The 18,085-nt window shown below is 44.0% G+C and overlaps 1 protein-coding gene across 5 annotated transcripts in view; it reads left to right on the forward strand.

The window, feature by feature from the left end:
• MYPN (myopalladin) overlaps nucleotides 1-18,085 on the forward strand; it is a 319,671-nt gene that overhangs the window by 266,174 nt on the left and 35,412 nt on the right. For 4 of the 5 annotated variants that reach the window (XM_068258760.1, XM_068258759.1, XM_068258761.1 and 1 more), the window contains 3 exons: nucleotides 3,529-3,898; nucleotides 5,337-5,849; nucleotides 9,318-9,450. In XM_068258760.1, coding sequence (XP_068114861.1) covers nucleotides 3,529-3,898; nucleotides 5,337-5,849; nucleotides 9,318-9,450 — 1,016 coding nt within the window. The remainder of the gene's footprint in view (nucleotides 1-3,528; nucleotides 3,899-5,336; nucleotides 5,850-9,317; nucleotides 9,451-18,085) is intronic. The other variant, XM_068258763.1, reaches the window with a different exon arrangement.

The following is an 18,085-nucleotide window of genomic DNA, read 5'->3' on the forward strand; positions in this document are numbered from 1 at the left end:
CATAATGTGGCAATCTTTCACCAGAAAATAATTGTAATGCAGCAATGTTTCACCAGAAAATAATTGTAATGTGGGTAGCGTTTCACCAGAAGGTAATGTGCACCTGTAAACAAAAACAAAAAAAGAAAAATGTACTCACCTGCAGAAAACTCCTCTCCCGACGTGCATTCCTTGCTGTACCTCAGATTAATAAATCTTTTCATTGGGATGACGTTCAATTCTTGGTTACGGTTTGTCTTTAAGTTGGACCACAGACAGCCTTGTCAGCCAATAAATACTTGCACCTATGTCTGCAATACTTAATCTAGCAAGAGCTAGGACAGACAGCTATAGACAGGAGAGAGAGCTCAGTCACGCACAATTGTAGATTGTGACCAGCAGGGGGCACCACATGCAGGTATCCCTCTTAACCCTTTAGCAGCTAATTCTTATTTGTTGCATATCCTTGCTTCTAATTAGTACTGTTGTAATATGTATTTATGGCCATTTGTCACTAGGGGGCAGTGTGAGACAAAATAAGACTTCTGCTTTCAGTTCCTATATTTTCAGCTAGTAGAGAGAGCATTCCAAGAATTTACAGCAGAACGAGTTCTGCTTACTGAGCAAAAAAGCAGTGCACTTATCTAAAACGAGATAACGGTATTGGAGTTGCTAATGGGTTAAACAGTGCAAATCCTGGGGGGAATAGGAGAAAAAATTGTGTAGAAGATTAGGAGAAAAATCAGGAGAAAACGTGCATTGCATATGGGCCATGAGGCCATACGCAATTCACTTTTTCTCCTAAGAGATACTTTTTCATCTTCAATTTAAATTAACTTTTTAGCACTTTGCAGTAGAAAAAGTACCACAAAGCAGATGAAAAAGTACTGTCAAAATTATTTTGAGTATGGATTTTCTTGCTGGTGAGGTAAAAGGCATCTTATTTACAAATTATAAAAATATAACCTAGGAGAAAACTCAGGCAAAAAATGTGAATTGCATATGGGCCCTGGTCTCTAAAATAAGGCCTGGTTCACATTAGCGTTCGCTGTCCGGATTCGCCTGATCGGATCCGGACCGTATACTGTACAAACAGAACGTACGTTCCGCATAGCAATGCAAAGTCTATGCGGACGTGCACATGCGTACGTTCCGTACAGAACGGAGCCAGATCGGATCCGGACTCCGGACACTTTTCCAACATGCGCTATTTTTCGGGTCCGGATCGTCCGACCCACGCACCCGGGCCGGATCCTGACCTGAACATGCGGCCATGCTGTGCAATGAGAAACGGATGTTTCTCATCACACTGGCAATAGGACCGGACGCTTCCAGCACCGGTCCTATGCCACTTGGGGGGCCCGCACTACACGCCAGTATCCCCCATGCTTGCGGTGCCTTTCCGGCACTGCAATGTATCTAGTTCCGGCTACTTTATTGTAGCCGGAACTGATACATTCCAGATCCGCAACTTGTGGCAACTTGTGGCCACCGCAGAGACCCGTACGATCTCTTTGCCTCCCCCGGACACTTGCGAACTCGAACCGCAAGTGTGAACGGGGCCTTAGCATGCAGCTCTAAGATTTTCTTACAGTGAACAGAAAAATTAATTAAAATTTAATGAGCCTCTTGATTAACAAGGGCTGTCACCTGCTTACGGACTGTAGTAAAACATGAGAAAATGAATGTGGTGTCAAAGAAGCTCAAAGTAGTTAGCAGCAAACAGTCTGAGGAACTGTTTTAGTATTATGATTTGACACTGCTGATAGAGGACTGAAAACCACTAGAGGGAGCAGGGCCAGATTTTCCATAATCCACCGCAGAAGAAAAATCCCAAAGCTCAACTGTAGGACTATAAGTCAGTACCAGGGAGTCAACCAGTCAGCACCTGGATCCAGCAAGGTGCACAAGTAGCCAAGCAAAAAGAAAAGAGGCCTGGGTCTGTACCTAGATTTGTGCAATTAAAGCAGAACTTTTATTGAGCCATAGCAGCTAGAAACACAACGTTTCAGCCCAAGGCCTTTATCACTTGATAAAGGCCTTGGACCAAAACGTTGTGTTTCTAGCTGCTATGGCAAAATAAAAGTTCTGCTATAATTGCACAAATCCAGGTAGAGACTGAGTCCTTTTTTCTTTTTGCCGGATTTTCGATAAGGCACTGTAGGCACGTACCTACAGGCGCCTGATAACAGAAATGCAGTTCACTCCCCTCCCCTAGTCCCTCCCTCCTTCCTTATGCAGAGTCCCGAGCAGAGCGTAAATGAGGTCACTCACCCAGCTCTTGGCATTCCACTGACGAGATCTCCCTTCAAGTCGGGGAACCACTATCTACACATAATACTAACACCTCTGGCTACCTAATGCTAAGGGACACCTATAGTTATGACGGACAAGGGAAGTAAGGGAGAAAGGACAGCTGGACTAGCCATCACACTTGCGGTGTGGTTTGGTGGGGATTTGTAGGTTTATGAGCGAAGTCTAGGGTGCCAGGACATCTGTGCCTATGATGTAAATCCAGATCTGAGAGGGAGCCAGGAGGACCAAGGCATTCCATGCACTGAAGCCCAGCCCATACTTTAAGGAGCAGCTGCCAAGAGAGGAAGAGCAGGGTGTGTCAGTTGAGGTCTCAAAGAGATGGTCTGCAGGCAGCAGGCATACACAAATAGTGGTAGCATCCCCCTTTGCTTACTGTGCGGACTGGATCTGATCAGGAAAGAGAGGCAGTAAATGACATGATGCATGACTTAAAGTCAATGGGAACCGTGCTTAAAAAAAAAAAAAAAAAAAAAAAAAAGAGCCAGATACTTACCCAAGGAGAGGGAAGGCTCTGGGTCCTAATGAGCCTTCCCTCTCCTCTCCTGGTTCCCGTTCCAGCACAGGATCCCCCATAGCAGTATTTGACTAAATTAGTCAAATGCTGCTCTCTCCGCCACCGAAGGGAGGCTTCGGAAGTCTTCGGGGAGCCTGAGTGCTCCCAAAGATGGGCTGCTCGATACTGCGCATGCACGAGTGCGCGAGAGAGGGCGCTCTGCCGTGCACAGTATGGAGCTGCCCGTCTTCGGGAGCACTCGGGCTCCCGAAGACTTCCGAAGTCCCCCGTGGTGGCTGAGTTCCCAAATCACAATATGGTCCAGCGCCTGAACCTTGAAAAATGTATGACCCTTACATATACATATCTCAGATTCTTACCTCTGATTAGCTGTAGCACACAGCCCAGTCTCTTTATCTATGACAGAGCATATATTAACAAAATCAAGAGTTCACACTCTTCTCTTTAGGTGGTGCTACTGCTGCTACTTTTGCTGTTGTCCCTGCTGCCTCAGTATTCCTCTCACCAGTACATCTTATCTGCAATATTTCTAAATATTGAATTATTGTAGCTAAGCTAGCCAGCCATCCCAGTGTCAATCTAGCCAAATCCTAAGTAGAGCCAGAAGATCTTCTGAGGGGTCTTCCTAACAAACAATAAGATTGACTGATGGATAAACTTACATTTTTTTCTCAATGTTATCAAGTGTTTTATGCTCTTCTAATACTTTTTTGTCTTAGGTTCCAATGAAAATTCAAATAAACCTCCCATAACCATCAGCACAATAAACATTGATGCCTTTAAACGAGAACCGTTGCCATCAACTCCACCACCAGCTCCACCACCAGCTCCTATTGAGACTCCCCTAAAACCCAAGTTGGAGGGAGTACTAGTAAATCACAATGAACCAAGACCAAGTTCTAAAATTGGATTAAGAGTCCATTTCAATCTACCCGATGACGACAAAGGAAGTGAGAGCTCATCTGATGGGGATTTCAGTGGTGCAAAGGACTCTGGGTCAAATAACCAGGATATGTTAAACGGTCAATCGTATGCCGCCCTGGCAGCATCTTTAAAGGAGCCTCCACCAGTATATGCTAAGCCTAAACTGTGAGTCATGTTGTCATTTTAGTTACTATATATTATTGTATTCTAAACTGTATTGTATAGTCTTATGTATGTGTGTTCTATATAAGAAAGCATTGGGTACAAGTAGAAAAAACACATAAAAGAAAGCTAAATAAGAAACTGTAAATCAAAAGCCTCATACGTGTGAGTAGTATTTTACACCAGCACTGACTGTGTGGGTGCAGGGGGAGGAGCATGGCCTGACGACCATTTCATGTTTCAGCTTCTTCTGGGGCCAAAGTGTGCAAAGTGAAAAATTCAGACAATAGTTCATGTGCATCATCATGTGCTCTGAAAGTCTACTTGGGATCAATGCTCATTGAGGCTTTAGTAAATCAGACAAGGGATGGTCAATGAGATGTAAATAGCTTCACGGTGATGCAGGATTAGAACAAATCAAATTCCACCTTAGCTGGATTTAATTGTAATTTCAAGCTGCATACATTTTCATTAGAAATTTGCATTATCCTGCATCAACTCTGAACTAATTGCATATCATTAACCATCCCTTAATCAGATCTAGGACGTGTCAACTTCAGGTAAGTGGTAGGCTTAAAGCGGAATGAAACCCATCATTTCTTCTTTGCTCTTTACAGCATATTATATACAACCAGCACTTTTTTTTAACTAAAACAGCATTCAAAAGGTTACACACAGGGCTGGAAAGTTCAGTGCAGAGAAATGTGGACGCATCCGAAGTTGTAGATAATGTTATTTTGTGTTTACTTAAATGTATCAAGTCAGGAATTCTCTGATTCTCTGACTGTGGAGAAGCTGCTGGACACACAGAGACACTGAAAGCATTTCTGCCTTCAATACATAATGAATAAAACCAGTTATGAATAAAATGCAAAGTCAGCTCACAAAGCAAACTGTACTTTTGGGAATGTATAATTTCTAAATGAATAATAATACCTGTGCACAAATGCAAATATGAGAACCACATGGCATGTAAAAAGTAGGAAAACATGTTTTTATTGAATATTATGTCAGGGTTTTATACCGCTTTAAAGGATTTCCGAGGTGAAAAAGAAATGTAGCTTTACTCCCCTGGGGCTTCTTCCAGCCCCCATAAGCCCCTTTAAGATCCTTCAGAGGCTGCCAGCGGGACTCAGGAGAAGAAATGAGCTGTGGCGAGGGACAGAAATAACCTCTAGGGCAGGCATGGGCAAACTTGGCCCTCCAGCTGTTGAGGATCTACAAATCCCACAATGCATTTGCCTTTATGAGTCATGACTGTGGCTGTCAGACTCCTGCAATGCATTGTGGGATTTGTAGTTCCTCAACAGCTGGAGGACCAAGTTTTCCAATGCCTGCTCTAGGGGCTGTCCCCTGGTAAGTAAAGCTACATTTCTTTTTTTTCCTTTAAGAACATGCAACAGTCTACTAACAAAATTCCATCAACATCTGTGTTTTACAGAGATCCGATGAAGCTACAACAGCTCCATAGCCAAGTCATTAGTGAGCAACAGGTCCAGCCTCCAGCTCCAAACTCTACAACAAGAGACGTCTCAATAAACTCAGGCCTCCAAAATTCATCATCAGCAGCTTCACCTTACATGTTTGCTCGCCCTCAGCAATTTATTACAAATCCTGAACCGGTAAATACATATCAAAGTTCTACATCTAACTTTGTTTCACCGACAAGACCATGGACTCTTGGCCTTCAGAATACCACCAACACTTATCCTGAGGTCACCCCATCCTCATCTTCTACTGGACAATTTCCATTCAGTGCTACGGAATCAGTCATCCCTACAGCACCTTCCACACTGCAGAACAAGAACCATTTTCAAGCCCAGACCGTATTACAATCCCCTGTGTCTCCTCCAAAGATCCAGAACCCTGTGGCCTTTCTTAGTTCTGTTCTTCCTTCTCTACCTTCAACACCTACGCCAACAAATTCAATGGGTCTACCAAAGAGCATGTCTGCGTAAGTGTTTATTGCAAACATATTGTGAAGATAAATGTGTTACAGTGGTATGAACATGTATTTCCCCCTTATCCAATTTCACCCCTTTTTGCATATTCACAACTCTCAACTTATCTTTGCAGATAGCTTTTGTATAATATAAAGTGCATAATACAAAAGAAAGTAAGAGTGTAAAAACAGTACGTTTGTAAAAATCCACAGTACCCATATATCACCCATGTGAAGGAGTCACTCTTCCTTAAAGCGGAATATAACCCTGCATTTCAACTTTACTCTAAAACATTATTTACAGTATATTATATGCAACCAGCATTTTTTTTTTACTAGACCAGCATTGGAAGGGTTACACAGTGCTTTAAAGTTCCTGGAGATTTCTGCAGATGCATCAAGCTGACATAGATACATTTTGTTGACATAAATGTATCTAAGGGTTCAATGTGACTCACTGTCTCTGACTGAGAAGGAGCTAGAGGACAACCAAAGAGTGTGTAACATTTATCAATAGATACATTCAACTAAATAGAATGTAACAATCTGAATTTCTGCATATCTCTCCACGGAACTTTAAAGCTCTGTGTAACCCTTCCAATGCTGGTCTAGTAAAAAAAAATGCTTTTTGCATATAATATGCTGTAAATAATGTTTTAGAGCAAAGTTGAAATGCATGTTATATTCCGCTTTAAACTTAAAGTGCAACCAAGAAGTTTCTTCTGAAGTATAATGAGCCATAAATTACTTTTCTCCTATGTTGCTGTCACTTACAGTAAGTAGAAGAAATCTGACAGAACCGACAGGTATTGGACTAGCCCACCTTCTCATGTGGGGTTCTCAGGGTTTTCTTTATTTTCAAAAACACTTAGTGAATAGCAGTTGCTCCATCCAACTGCCAAACAAAAGTGTACAGTGAGTAGGTAGGCTGGCCAGCATCTTTGTATAAATCATTTTCAGGGAGTGTCTTTATAAAGAATAAAGGCCATGCTGAGAATCCCCCATGGAGAGATGGACTGGCCCAAAACCTGTCCGTTCTGTCAGATTTCTACTACCTAATGTAAGTGACAACAACACAGGAGAAAAGTAATTATAGCTCATTTTACTCTGGAAGAAACAAAGCAGGTGTAATTTGTATGTGTTTATATATATTTTAAATTTTCATATTTTCGCAACAGTGGTCCTTTAACTTCCCATAGCAGTGCATTGTAAAAAAGCTTCAGTTTTTCAGTGTTTAGTGTGAAAAAGCCTATAGGGAAACATGGACATTACCTTGTGCATCAGCTGTCCTTTCAGTTACAATTGACAGCAACTGACAGAGTGAAAAAGGGCACTAAGGTAAATATCTATTTTTTTTTCTTCAGATCTCTGCAGGGTTGCTTTAAAGTGAATCGGAACCAAGTAAAATTATTTAAAATAAACACATCTCAGAAGCTCACCATTTTCTTCTTATGACAATTCCTTCCAGTTCTGACAAGATTTTTGTCAGAACTGAAATATATCAATATTAAAATGCACCCAGGGCGAGGGTGTAAAAATTGCGCCCCCTCCCCGAAGCAAGGTATGGGTGCCCGCAGTATAGGTTAACCAGGTCTAGTTGCACTCAGTATAGATTCCCCCAGAATAGGTACCTCAGTATAGGTAGCCAGCTATAGGTCAGCCAGTATAGTAGCCCCCGGTATAGGTTAGCCAGGTAGGTGCCTCCAGTACAGGTAGCCAGTAGAGTTGCCCCCAAGTTAGATAGGTAGGTGCCCCCAGTACAGGTTAGCTAGGTGGGCGCCTCTAATATAGGTAGCCAGAATAGTTGCCCCCAGCATAGGTTAGATAGGTAGATGCCCCCAGTATAGGTTAGTTAGGTAGGTGCCTCCAATATAGGTAGCCAGTATAGTTGTCACCTGTATAGGCTAGCTAGGTAGGTAGGTGCCCCCAATACAGGTTAGATAAGTTAATGCTCCCACTATAGGTTAGATAGGTAGCTGCCCCCCAGTATAGGTTAGGTAGCTGCCCCCAGTATAGGTTAGATAGGTAGCTGCCCCCCAGTATAGGTTAGATAGGTAGCTGCACCCCAGTATAGGTTAGATTGGTAGGTGCCCCCCAGTATAGGTTAGATTAGGTAGCTGCCCCTCAGTATAGGTTAGATTAGGTAGGTGCCCCCCAGTATAGGTTAGATAGGTAGGTGCCCCCCAGGACAGGTTAGATAGGTAGGTGCCCCCCCAGTATAGGTTAGATAGGTAGCTGCCCCCCAGTACAGGTTAGATTAGGTAGGTGCCCCCCCCCCCAGTATAGGTTAGATTAGGTAGGTGCCCCCCAGTATAGGCTAGATTAGGTAGCTGCCCCCCAGTAGAGGTTATATTAGGTAGGTGCCCCCCAGGATAGGTTAGATAGGTAGCTTCCCCCCAGTACAGGTTAGATTAGGTAGGTGCCCCCCCCCCCCAGTATAGGTTAGATTAGGTAGGTGCCCCCCAGTATAGGTTAGATTAGGTAGCTTCCCCCTCAGTATTGGTTAGATTAGGTAGCTGCCCCCTCAGTATAGGTTAGATTAGGTAGCTGCCCCCTTAGTTAGGTTAGATTAGGTAGCTGCCCCCTCAGTATAGGTTAGATTAGGTAGCTGCCCCCCAGTATAGGTTAGATTAGGTAGGTGCCCCCCAGGATAGGTTAGATAGGTAGGTGCCCCCCAGGATAGATTAGATAGGTAGGTGCCCCCTCAGTATAGGTTAGATTAGGTAGCTGCCCCCCAGTATAGGTTAGATTAGGTAGGTGCCCCCCAGTATAGGTTAGATAGGTAGGTGCCCTCCAGGATAGGTTAGATAGGTAGCTGCCCCCCAGTATAGGTTAGATTAGGTAGGTGCCCCCTCAGTATAGGTTAGATTAGGTAGGTGCCCCCCCAGTATAGGTTAGATTAGGTAGGTGCCCCCCAGGATAGATTAGATAGCGAGCTGCCCCCCAGTATAGGTTAGATTAGGTAGGTGCCCTCTCAGTATAGGTTAGATTAGGTAGGTGCCCCCCCAGTATAGGTTAGATTAGGTAGGTGCCCCCCAGGATAGGTTAGATAGGTAGCTGCCCCCCAGTATAGGTTAGATTAGGTAGCTGCCCCAATATAGGTTAGGTAGGTGCCCCCCTGGAGGGGGGAGTCGCAGCCACGGGGAGGACAGCCCGACCTCTCCCTCCCTCTCCCCGGGCCGCCCTCCGTGCGATCTCCCCTCCGACTGCAGGGTAATGCGCAGGGAAGCGCTATAGAAAACTACTCACCTCCCTGGTTCCAATCGCTGCTCTCTCGCCGCCAGTCTCATCTCTCCATAGACACTGATACACACACACACGCTGCTTCCAGCTAAACGCACTTCTTATTTGTATGTGTTTTAAATTTTAAGATTTACGCAACAGTTCCTCTTTAACATGTCATTGAACACAAGTACTGTAGATGTCTGTGTATATCATACAAGTTATTATAATAATAATAACCATTCCCCTTTTTTCCAGGGCTCCTCAACTTACACCAAAGAAAGCTGTATGGTTTAATACTCAGGATCAGATCCGTGAACATAAGGATTCTGTGGTACGAGAGTTGGAAAAGAAACTTACTTTCAGAGATGAGTTGCCCTCAAGGCAACAGGTCTGTGATGTAATTTTATGGTACAACCTTTACACATTAACTACTTCATTAGACCTTAACGTGTAACTGTCGGGCATAAAATCAAAAATCAATTCTTTATTTTCATCTCGTAAACAAGTAATAAGGATGCTAACCAGGCAATCCAAAAGTTAAAAATCACTATTACTTTACTTATTGATAAATGATCATTCCCCAGTTTCCCTGACTCTTAATTGGTACATCTGCCGCACAAAGGAAGTTGCAGGGTATGCTGGGTTGTCCTTTTTTGCTTCTCTAGTTTCCTCTCAAACTTAACTAATGCAGCCTGATTGGCTGAAGCCTCTTTCCCTCCTGTTTTCCCCTCCCACACCTCTGTTCCTCTCTGATTGGCCAATATTTCTCATGCTGAGACAATGCACTTTCTATTGCAGAGCTAGGTGGGAGTGCCTGAAGACTGGGAGGAGGGAGGGCAAGCATACAGTACACAATCAGGCAGAGGAGAGTAAAGGTGCGTACACACGCACTACAGCAGCCAACGACGGGTCTGTCGGCACCTCCCGCTGGGCGGGTTTTCAGCAGACTGTAGTGCGTGTGTACGCATTGTCGGCAGACTGATAAGGCTGTTTCTGAACGATCCGCCGGGCGGATCGTTCAGGAGCAGCCTTATCAGTGCGCCGACAGTGCGTACACACGCACTACAGTCTGCTGAAAACCCGCCCAGCGGGAGGGTCTGACGGACCCGTCGTTTGCTTCTGTAGTGCGTGTGTATGCACCTTAAGGGAGGAAATTCCATCAGGAATGGCTACAAAATAGACACAGCTGAGATGAAAAATCCTAAGAAGGATTTTCTCTTATTTTACTATAGAAAAATCACTAAAATCAAAACATGGACAGTACAATACATATGTTATGTATGTAGAGCAAGTATTTATCTACTTACATTTGTGTTTATTTGTTTCTGACATAGTATGGCTGACAGCTTCTCTTTAACGTGTACCTGAACTCGATAACCCACCATGTTTCAAACAAAAAACTATGTCTAGTAAGCTAGACATACAAACATAGTCCTCCACATATGTTTTGTTTGCATATGAAGATCATTTCAGGAGAAATTATTGTCCCTCACTCACCCTAGTTTTTTGTGAGTCTCTATAAAGTTGACATCACAGCTTGAGTGTTTGACCCTGCTGTGCCCTCTTGTGTAGATACATTTTTGGTGGGGAAGCACAGACTAACCAGTATGCTCATGGTGAACCAGAACTCATTGGAGTGTGTAAGGGGCTACAATGGTCCTAAAAGCCCCCTTACTAAAATGCTAAGAAAAACAAAAGTTTGCTTTCTTAAAACAGAAAGAGTTTGCAATAATTCAGGTTGGAGTGAGCTTGAGATGTCTCCCACAATGCATCACTGCTGAAATATATGCAAATTAACCATTGTTACCCTTTGAAGCTAAGGCAAAGTCAACCCTTTAGTATCTGCAGAAGCTGCCAGACCTCACTCAGGAACAAAACTTTTTATTATTATATTGTTCCTCCCAAAAAATTCTTCCAATACAAGTTCTATTTTGTCCCTTGAGGGTGTAATGGAATCTTGTTTTCTAGTTTTTCGTTTTAGTGTCGGATAAGTGCAGGAGCATGCACACGATCATGGCGGTGGATTTTAGTGCTGGACGTAAGTCTAAGGTCCCGGGAACCTGCAGTGCAGTTAATTTGGACGTAAGACTTACATCCAGGAACAACAAGTGGCTTTAAAGGGAACTGAGCACATTCTCTTTCAATGGAATCTCTCCTGGCATAGAAGCTGCCACGTTCCCCCCTCCCCTTCTCACATTCCTTATTTACAGAAGTCAGAGATGCTATCTTGACACATTGACACAAACTCGATCTTTGAAGAAACAGTCCTAATTACTAACCCCCTTTGTTGTCTAATAGCATTGTTTACCTCTTGGTAATTAGCCCAATAAAACAATTAGGGACCTGAAAGCTCTGCGGCCGGGGACAGCCGGGCAGCCCTGCTGAAACAGGGTAATTAATCTACTTTGAATGTAAAATACAAGGTAAAATGAAAGTTTATTTTAATAATGAAACAGATTGTCGGCATGCATTTTTCATGTGTTATAAAAATGTCCTGAATGATAAAAAAAGGTGCTCGGTTCACTTTAAAGACTTGTCACCAGTGTACAGCGCAGACCGCCCATGTTATGGGTTGGACCAGCATTCTATAGGATGCAATGCTACTGTTAGTGTATAGATATACTGAAAATTCTAACTTGTTTGTAGTTGTGAAGGTAAACCTATGGACTAATGCAGAAAAAGCTTTAGGGCTGCTTAGGAGGCTGGTGCTTTAGTCTAGAAAAATACATAACGTTAAAGAGACACTGAAGCGAGACTAAATCTCGCTTCAGGTCTTATATATAGCAGGGGCACGTGTGCCCCTGCTAAAACGCCGCTATCCCGCGGATTAACGGGGGTCCCTTCACCCCCAACCCACCCCCCGCAAAAGTTGATCGTAAAATGGTCGTAGGGAAAACTCTTCCTGGAGGCAGGGCTAACGGCTGCAGCCCTGCCTCCCAGCGCGTCTATCAGACGCGCATCGCCGCCTCTCCCCCGCCCCTCTCAGTGAAGGAAGACTGAGAGGGGCGGGGGAGAGGCGGAGATACGCGTCTGACAGACGCGCATGGGGCAGGGCTGCGGCGGTTAGCCCTGCCCCAACCAGGAAGCGCTCCCCCGCTGCACGGAGGGGGTTTGGGGGGACAGGGACCCCCGTTAAGCCGCGCTATATCGGCGTTTTAGCAGGGGCACGCATGCCCCTGCTAGCTATGAGGTCTGAAGCGAGATCTATTCTCGCTTCAGACTCTCTTTAAATATGTTTTACATAACATTATGTTTTAAAGCTGCTGCTGATGCTACTAATTGCATCCTTCTACATAAATAAAGGACACATGAAGTGAGAGAGATATGGAGGTTTCCATATTTATTTCCTTTTAAACAATACAAGTGGCCTGGAAGTCCTTTTTGGCTGCAGTAGTGTTTAAATTACAGACACAGCCCCGGGCTACCCATGACGCCAGGTGACACAGCTTCCTCAGGCGGCATCCCGCCCACCCTAGTTCCTCCTCTCCTGCAGCTTCAGGTATACTTGCTGCCATGGGAGCCGCAGGTCACATGAATCGGAGGTCTACAAGCAGGACAGGCAAGGAGGATCCAGTGAGCCTGTTCCGCTGCAGGAGGCGGCTGCCGCTTGCTTCAAGAAGGCAAGAAGTAGCCGGGGAGGGAGGGGAGCCAGGGGAAACCTATCTGGCTAACCTATACTGGGGCAACTGTACTGCTTATACTGGGGGCAACTATACCAACTACCTACACTGGGGCATCTATACTAACTACCTATACTGGGGGCAACTATACTAACTACCTATACTGGGGAAACTATTCTACCTATACTGGGGGCAACTATACTAACTACCTATACTGGGGCAACTATACTGCTTATACTGGGGGCAACTATACGAACTACCTACACTGGGGCATCTATACTAACTACCTATACTGGGGGCAACTATACTAACTACCTATACTGGGGCAACTATAATAACTACCTATACTGGGGCAACTATACTAACTACCTATACTGGGGCAACTATAGTAACTACCTATACTGGGGCAACTATAGTAACTACCTATACTGGGGCAACTATACTAACTACCTGTACTGGGGGCAACTATACTGCTTATACTGGGGGCAACTATACGAACTACCTACACTGGGGCATCTATACTAACTACCTATACTGGGGCAACTATACTAACTACCTATACTGGGGCAACTATACTAACTACCTATACTGGGGGCAACTATACTAACTACCTATACTGGGGCAACTATACTAACTACCTATACTGGGGCAACTATACTAACTACCTATACTGGGGCAACTATACTAACTACCTATACTGGGGCAACTATACTAACTACCTATACTGGGGAAACTATTCTACCTATACTGGGGGCAACTATACTAACTACCTATACTGGGGCAACTATACTGCTTATACTGGGGGCAACTATACCAACTACCTACACTGGGGCATCTATACTAACTACCTATACTGGGGGCAACTATACTACTACCTATACTGGGGCAACTATACTAACTACCTATACTGGGGGCAACTATACCAACTACCTACACTGGGGCATCTATACTAACTACCTATACTGGGGGCAACTATACTAACTACCTATACTGGGGCAACTATACTAACTACCTATACTGGGGCAACTATACTAACTACCTATACTGGGGCAACTATACTAACTACCTATACTGGGGCAACTATACTAACCACCTATACTGGGGGCAACTATACTAACTACCTATACTGGGGGCAACTATACTAACTACCTATACTGTGGCAACTATACTAACTACCTATACTGGGTGCAACTATACTAACTACCTATACTGGGGGCAACTATACTAACTACCTATACTGGGGAAACTATTCTACCTATACTGGGGGCAACTATACTAACTACCTATACTGGGGCATCTATACTAACTACCTATACTGGGGGCAACTATACTAACTACCTATACTGGGGAAACTATTCTACCTATACTGGGGGCAACTATACTAACTACCTATACTGGGGCAACTATACTGCTTATACTGGAGGCAACTATACGAACTACCTACACTGGGGCATCTATACTAACTACCTATACTGGGGCAACTATACTAACTACCTATACTGGGGCAACTATACTAACTACCTATACTGGGGGCAACTATACTAACTACCTATACTGGGGCAACTATACTAACTACCTATACTGGGGCAACTATACTAACTACCTATACTGGGGGCAACTATACTAACTACCTATACTGGGGAAACTATTCTACCTATACTGGGGGCAACTATACTAACTACCTATACTGGGGCAACTATACTGCTTATACTGGGGGCAACTATACCAACTACCTACACTGGGGCATCTATACTAACTACCTATACTGGGGGCAACTATACTACTACCTATACTGGGGCAACTATACTAACTACCTATACTGGGGGCAACTATACCAACTACCTACACTGGGGCATCTATACTAACTACCTATACTGGGGGCAACTATACTAACTACCTATACTGGGGCAACTATACTAACTACCTATACTGAGGGCAACTATACTAACTACCTATACTGGGGCAACTATACTAACTACCTATACTGGGGCAACTATACTAACTACCTATACTGGGGCAACTATACTAACCACCTATACTGGGGGCAACTATACTAACTACCTATACTGGGGGCAACTATACTAACTACCTATACTGGGGCAACTATACTAACTACCTATACTGGGGGCAACTATACTAACTACCTATACTGGGGCAACTATACTAACTACCTATACTGGGGCAACTATACTAACTACCTATACTGGGGCAACTATACTGCTTATACTGGGGGCAACTATACCAACTACCTACACTGGGGCATCAACTATACCAACTACCTACACTGGGGCATCTATACTAACTACCTATACTGGGGGCAACTATACTAACTACCTATACTGGGGCAACTATACTAACTACCTATACTGGGGCAACTATACTAACTACCTATACTGGGGGCAACTATACTAACTACCTATACTGGGGCAACTATACTAACTACCTATACTGGGGCAACTATACTAACTACCTATACTGGGGGCAACTATACCAACTACCTACACTGGGGAAACTATACCAACTACCTACACTGGGGCATCTATACTAACTACCTACACTGGGGGCAACTATACTAACTACCTATACTGGGGTAACTATACTAACTACTTATACTGGGGAAACTATTCTACCTATACTGGGGGCAACTATACTAACTACCTATACTGGGGCAACTATACTAACTACCTATACTGGGGGCAGCTATACCAACTACCTACACTGGGGCAACTATACCAACTACCTACACTGGGGCATCTATACTAACTACCTATACTGGGGGCAACTATACTAACTACCTATACTGGGGAAACTATTCTACCTATACTGGGGGCAACTATACTAACTACCTATACTGGGGCAACTATACTAACTACCTATACTGGGGGCAACTATACCAACTACCTACACTGGGGCAACTATACCAACTACCTACACTGGGGCATCTATACTAACTACCTATACTGGGGGCAACTATACTAACTACCTATACTGGGGGCAACTATACTAACTACATATACTGGGGCAACTATACTAACTACCTATACTGGGGCAACTATACTAACTACCTATACTGGGGGCAACTATACCAACTACCTACACTGGGGCAACTCTACCAACTACCTACATTGGGGCATCTATACTAACTACCTATACTGGGACAACTATACTGCTTATACTGGGGGCAACTATACCAACTACCTACACTGGGGCATCTATACTAACTACCTATACTGGGGGCAACTATACTAACTACCTATACTGGGGCAACTATACTAACTACCTATACTGGGGCAACTATACTAACTACCTATACTGGGGGCAACTATACTAACTACCTATACTGGGGCAACTATACTAACTACCTATACTGGGGCAACTATACTAACTACCTATACTGGGGGCAACTATACCAACTACCTACACTGGGGAAACTATACCAACTACCTACACTGGGGCATCTATACTAACTACCTACACTGGGGGCAACTATACTAACTACCTATACTGGGGTAACTATACTAACTACCTATACTGGGGAAACTATTCTACCTATACTGGGGGCAACTATACTGACTACCTATACTGGGGCAACTATACTAACTACCTATACTGGGGGCAACTATACCAACTACCTACACTGGGGCAACTATACCAACTACCTACACTGGGGCATCTATACTAACTACCTATACTGGGGGCAACTATACTAACTACCTATACTGGGGAAACTATTCTACCTATACTGGGGGCAACTATACTAACTACCTATACTGGGGCAACTATACTAACTACCTATACTGGGGGCAACTATACCAACTACCTACACTGGGGCAACTATACCAACTACCTACACTGGGGCATCTATACTAACTACCTATACTGGGGGCAACTATACTAACTACCTATACTGGGGCAACTATACTAACTACCTATACTGGGGGCAACTATACTAACTACCTATACTGGGGAAACTATACTAACTACCTATACTGGGGGCAACTATACTAACTACCTATACTGGGGGCAACTATACTAACTACCTATACTGGGGCAACTATACTAACTACCTATACTGGGGCAACTATACTAACTACCTATACTTGGGGCAACTATACTAACTACCTATACTGGGGAAACTATTCTACCTATACTGGGGGCAACTATATTAACTACCTATACTGGGGCAACTATACTAACTACCTATACTGGGGGCAACTATATTGTCTATACTGGGGGCAACTATACCAACTACCTATACTGGGGCATCTATACTAACTACCTATACTGGGGGCAACTATACTAACTACCTATACTGGGGAAACTATTCTACCTATACTGGGGGCAACTATACTAACTACCTATACTGGGGCAACTATACTAACTACCTACACTGGGGCATCTATACTAACTACCTATACTGGGGGCAACTATACTAACTACCTATACTGGGGCAACTATACTAACTACCTATACTGGGGGCAACTATACTAACTACCTATACTGGGGAAACTATACTAACTACCTATACTGGGGGCAACTATACTAACTACCTATACTGGGGGCAACTATACTAACTACCTATACTGGGGCAACTATACTAACTACCTATACTGGGGCAACTATACTAACTACCTATACTTGGGGCAACTATACTAACTACCTATACTGGGGAAACTATTCTACCTATACTGGGGGCAACTATATTAACTACCTATACTGGGGCAACTATACTAACTACCTATACTGGGGGCAACTATATTGTCTATACTGGGGGCAACTATACCAACTACCTATACTGGGGCATCTATACTAACTACCTATACTGGGGGCAACTATACTAACTACCTATACTGGGGAAACTATTCTACCTATACTGGGGGCAACTATACTAACTACCTATACTGGGGCAACTATACTAACTACCTACACTGGGGGAAACTATACTGTCTATTCTGGGGTCAACTATACTGTCTATACTGGGGGCAACTATACTGTCTATATACTGGGGGCAACTATACTGGCTACCTATACTGGGGAAACTATACTGGCTACCTATACTGGGGGCAACTTTACCTGACTACCTACCTACCTATACTGAGGGTGAACATTTTCGGGTGCTGTGCAATTATTCCAAATTGGGAGAGGGGAGCATCCTCACAAGTTTGCCTCAGGCAGCAAAAAGTCTAGAACTGGCTCTAAAACAAGAATGTGACTAATCGGATCAGACTTGGGTCAGAACACCTGATTGGCACACATGTTCTACACTTATGTCGAATGTCGGGGATCGGGACCCAATTCCCTAGGGCAACATCGCTGGCCAGCCTGTACAGGCATGTGTCAGCCATGTCCTGTTGCTATGGAGGGGGCGGAGGGACGACAAAGCGGCTAGTGTGTAACGTCACA

The sequence above is a fragment of the Hyperolius riggenbachi genome, chromosome 10 (genome assembly GCF_040937935.1).
Source record: "Hyperolius riggenbachi isolate aHypRig1 chromosome 10, aHypRig1.pri, whole genome shotgun sequence".
In the NCBI taxonomy this organism is placed as follows: Eukaryota; Metazoa; Chordata; class Amphibia; order Anura; family Hyperoliidae; genus Hyperolius; species Hyperolius riggenbachi.